We start from the raw sequence: 4,241 nt of genomic DNA, 5'->3' as shown, positions 1-4,241 counted from the left end.
AAAAAAAAAAAAAAAATATATATATATATATATATGGTAGCTTATTGCTGTAAGGGGCAACTATTATTAATTTTTTTTCCTTTGCCCTGATCCAATTATCTTGTAAGTTTTTGCTTTTTGAGATGAGATCTCGTCGTTGCCTGGGCTAGAAAGGTGTCATCACAGCTCACAGTAACCTCAAACTTCTGGGTTCAAGCAATTCTCCTGCCTCAGCCTCACAAAGTACCTGGGACTACAGCCATGCAGCAGTACCCGGCTAATTTTTATATTTTCTATAGAGACAAGAGCCTGCATTGCTCAGGCTAGTCTCAAACTGTTGGCCTTAAGAGATTCTCCTGCCTCCGCCTCCCAAAGTGCTAGGATTACAGACGTGAGCCACTACACCCGACCACTATTACTAATTATTGTTACTATAACGCCTGTGACCCAACAGGTTTCTAGAGATCCTCTGAGACTCAGGTTGCCTGTCCGGGTTTGATACCTGTAAGCTCCGCCCCAAGACTCTCCTGACCGGCCGCAGCCCCCAATCCAGCTGGCCCAACGCCCACCACTCACCATCTCCTTGCGCAGCGCAGCTAGCGCCGAGTCCAGGTTGACAGGACGACGCTGTGCGGCCGTGGGTCCCGTGCTGGCGGCGTGGCGGGTCCCGTCTGGGGCGCGGGCGGCGCGACTCAGCTCATCGTGGATGCGGCTGCGCTGGCTATAGACGCGCTCCAGCTCCCGCCACGAGCCCCCACTCGCGTTAAGGAGGCCGCTGAGGCCGCGCGGCAGCGGAGGGAGCCCGGCCAGGGAGCAGCCCGTTCCGCCCGGAGCCTCCGCTGAGGGCAGCCCATTCATGGCCGGGCCGGCGATGCCGCCCTCCTTCCCTCCGACGCTCCGCCTGGGCAGCCCCCCGCAGTCCCTAGAACCCCGGGAGCCCGGTCGGCCGAGCCCAGCCTCCACCCGCAGGCCGCGCTTTGTTCCTTCCCCAGCTCCGCAGACTCCGCCTCTTCCCCACCCCCTCCGCTGGGCCGGGCCTCTCTTAAAAAGGCAATGGCTGTAGGACCACGTTTCTCAAAGCGGAGAAAAGGTAATGAGGCACGCACCGAAGGAGACAGGGAAAAGAGGGCAGGCGTGGTTCCTTCGCGGCTCTGTTTGCTACCTTCTTCCACCCACACACTTTATTCTGCCCAATTACCCTCTCAAGGAAAAGGATCTAAAGAATAGAGGTCAGAGACTGGGGGAAGTCCATGCTTGGCTCCTAACGTGCAACCTGTCACTTAGGTCACAACCTTCTGTCAATGTCTTAGTACCCAGGGTAGGCATGAGATGGTAGAGGATGACAGAATCAGGATGCTCTGCAAAAGGAAGTCACCCAAAGAGACTGGAACCCCAAATCTCACTTGCAGGTGGGACATGGGCACTGGATGGACAATGAGTCAAGGGTACAGCCAGAGACAAGGCCAGTGGTCCACCTCTCCTATTCCTGGCTTTGAAAAGGCCATGCCTAGTCCTTAGAGGAGGAGTATCACATAGCCCTCTACACATCCCCTTATCCTCTGACAGGGGAAACTGAGCAGAAACAAGCTCAACTCATCTCTCACAGCATCAAGGAAAACAGAGAGAGAAGCCAAAAGTAGGAAAACGATGAGTGGAGATAGGGCCTGCATGCACACTCACGATCAAAAAAAGAACAAACCACACACAGAGGAACAGCTGTTTTTCTAGAGGGTTTTTCTCAGGGGTGTCTCTTAGTGCTGCAGCTGCTGCAGGCTGTGCAGGGCCTCTGCACATGCCCGGATAAGGCCACACAGCTGGATGCTAGTCTCCAGGGACGTGCTAGAGCCCAGCTCAGCTGAGGCCCAGGCCAGCTTCTGCAAGAGGGCTGACTGTGTGCAGGCCACCACATCTGCATTTGGAGACACAGAAGGAGGGGGCGGGCCCTGGGCTGCCTTGAGCCCTGCTGCAGCTCCCTCACAGTGCTCTGGTCGGGGTACCGGGGGCTGAGGGGGCTGAGGGACAGGCCGAGAGGCTGAGGGGAGCTCTGCAGCATTGGCGAGCTGGTGCTCCCGAGCTTGGGAGAGCGCAGCCTGGGCATTCAGAGCTAAAAGAGGAGAAAGTGGGTGGAATGGTCAGGATGTCTGGCCCACCTCTGCCCTGAGTCACCTCGTTTCTATTGCTCTGCCCTTTCTGTAGTTGAGGTGTTTTCTCTACCCTGCTATAAGGCAATTCATTCACTTTCTATTTTGTATCACGGTTATTTATGCCCTAGAGAAAGCATCTTACCCTGCCCACCCATAAAGTCCCTGTCACCTCCTAGGCCTATTGTTCACAGGCATCTATCATCACTCACTAAGACTCTTCTCCACTGAGCCCTCCCACCCCTGACCCTCGGATTATTTCTACCCTCACCTGGATTATCTTTATCCACATCTGAGTCGAGCTCCTGACAAGCCACGCAGTAGATTTTCCGCTGTTTGTCTTGCAGGAGGATCGTCTAGGGATCAGAAAGCACAGAGGGCAGGGGTGAGACAGCTGGGCGATGGGCTCTCTAGGAGAGAGCTGAGAAAAGGACCTACGGCCTGACCCACAGCCGTATCTCGGGTCACTCGCCCGAGTCTCTCCTCACCCCGCAGTCCGCGCACGTCTCGCCCAGCATGCGGTAACCGCGCAGCAGGTAGTCGCCCATGAGCCGGGAGATGCGATCCTGCCGCTCCCGCCGCGCCTGCAGCACCTTTGTCTCTGCCTCAGTTGGGGGCTCCCAGGAGAAATCGTCGACTTCTGGGGGAAGAGAAGCACAAGGAACCAGGGGTCTTGCCGGAGCTGACTGACCACCGTACCCCGCAGCCACAACCCCCTGCAGCCCAAACGCTCACCGGCACCGTTCAGGGCCATGTTGCCGTTGTCGCCGCTGTACTCACCGGAAGTGACGCACAAGCGAAGCGCCTTTTGCTGCGGCACCGCCCCTTCCCCATCAGGCAGAGAAGAGGATGTGACGCCTAGTCGTGGTTCTCAGACTTCTCTGTACCCAGAGTCGGGTGTGTATGCTGTGCACTTGACTCTGTCCTGCAGGCGCGTCTGGCAGCAGGAATCCAGTGGTCGGAAACTTTCTACTGGCCGGGCCTCGTGAGAGGCGTCCCCGTGGTAACTGTGTTCCGGTCGCAAGACCTGGAAGTGGCTTCACAGGGTCAACCTTCCGTCGCGGTTAGAAGGGACCACTTGGCTTGAGAAATTTCCCCTGGCCTCTGTCACCGCAGAGCTGGAGACATGCGGAGTAGTGGCGTCATCACAGTCACCACCTCCGTAATCATTACAAATGGCCTTTTGCAGGCGCGAAGGGCCTTCTCAGGCTTCAGTGCTTCTAACTTCGACTAGTTAGGCAGGCCAGCAGGAGTCATTCTGGCTTTTAGCCTATTTGAGGATGCTTGCTCTTCTGCAAGTTTCGTGTCCCCACCTGTCACCTCCCCCGCCCTCAAGCTCACCCCCACCCCGCCTCCTGAGGCCTGGGACTGAAGCAAAGTCTGCTCCTAAGCAGAATATTTTTAACGTCTAAGCTCTCAAAAAGCTTGCTGACTGGATAGCGCTGTGCTGGGTATATACAATCCCTGTCCCAGGCGCAGCTGATGATGCACGTTGGAGAATGCGGATAAGGGCTTATTACATGTACAGTAGAACCTCCATAGTTGACCACCTCCCGCATTGACTACCTCCTTAAAATAACCTAACTTTCATAGACCAAACATATACCACGTGTACTCATCAGTACAGTAGGCCTAGCTCCTTATGTTGACCACTTCATATGTTGATCAGTTACAGTCCTTTGGGTGGTCAACGTCTACTATGCTTATGACCCTTAGGCTTTTAGGTGAGCTGTAAGTTAAAATTACCAGTGCAGTGCGCCCTGAACATTGACCTTGCTGAATTTTTTTTCTCTCTCTTCTTTTTCCATGTGCATCCTCTCCCATATTAGGTTCAGAGAAGCCAGATGGGGTAGGCAGGCTTCCCCAGACGCAGATGTGTGATCTGCTGGGCCTAGAGATTGTATACCAGAGCAGTGGAAAAGAAGGTGGGACTCAGACTTCCATGATCTCATCAGCAACATCCTTCTTTGGATACTACATGTTCTTTCAGTCTTACCTGAAGTACTCCCCTTTTGATTCCATCTTCCATAGACCACCTTGAACTGCCATTTCTGATTCTTGTTGCCTCCTGCTTATTTAAAGAGCCCTGTGCCCCGATTCACACTCTTTTTTTTTTTTTTT

General features: G+C 54.5%; 2 protein-coding genes across 2 annotated transcripts in view; both read right to left on the bottom strand.

Moving 5' to 3' along the window:
* FAM89B (family with sequence similarity 89 member B) overlaps positions 1-929 on the bottom strand; it is a 2,644-nt gene extending 1,715 nt beyond the window's left edge. The window contains exon 1 of the mRNA XM_003798658.3: positions 556-929. Coding sequence (XP_003798706.1) covers positions 556-837 — 282 coding nt within the window. The 5' untranslated portion in view covers positions 838-929. The remainder of the gene's footprint in view (positions 1-555) is intronic.
* A 753-nt stretch (positions 930-1,682) lies between these two features.
* On the bottom strand, positions 1,683-2,930 carry SSSCA1 (Sjogren syndrome/scleroderma autoantigen 1). The gene is made up of 4 exons (XM_003798657.3): positions 2,856-2,930; positions 2,609-2,760; positions 2,392-2,476; positions 1,683-2,083 (listed from the first exon to the last, which is right to left on the bottom strand). The coding sequence occupies exons 1-4, from the start codon at positions 2,872-2,874 to the stop codon at positions 1,731-1,733; spliced, it is 609 nt and encodes a 202-aa protein (XP_003798705.1). The 5' UTR covers positions 2,875-2,930; the 3' UTR covers positions 1,683-1,730.
* Between the last annotated feature and the right edge of the window lie 1,311 nt (positions 2,931-4,241).

The sequence above is a fragment of the Otolemur garnettii genome, unplaced genomic scaffold, assembly GCF_000181295.1.
Source record: "Otolemur garnettii isolate 467f Iridium unplaced genomic scaffold, OtoGar3 scaffold00140, whole genome shotgun sequence".
Lineage (NCBI taxonomy): Eukaryota > Metazoa > Chordata > Mammalia > Primates > Galagidae > Otolemur > Otolemur garnettii.
Note: the sequence above shows the minus strand (reverse complement) of the source record. Positions and strands in the feature narration are given on the sequence as shown.

Excerpts from the sequence above, each read along its gene's own strand:
- SSSCA1 (XM_003798657.3), bottom strand. Across the intron at positions 2,477-2,608 it reads AGACGTGCGCGGACTGCGGG|ACGATCCTCCTGCAAGACAA; the intron begins GTGAGGAGAGAC and ends TCTGATCCCTAG. Across the intron at positions 2,084-2,391 it reads TGTGGATAAAGATAATCCAG|CTCTGAATGCCCAGGCTGCG; the intron begins GTGAGGGTAGAA and ends CTCCTCTTTTAG.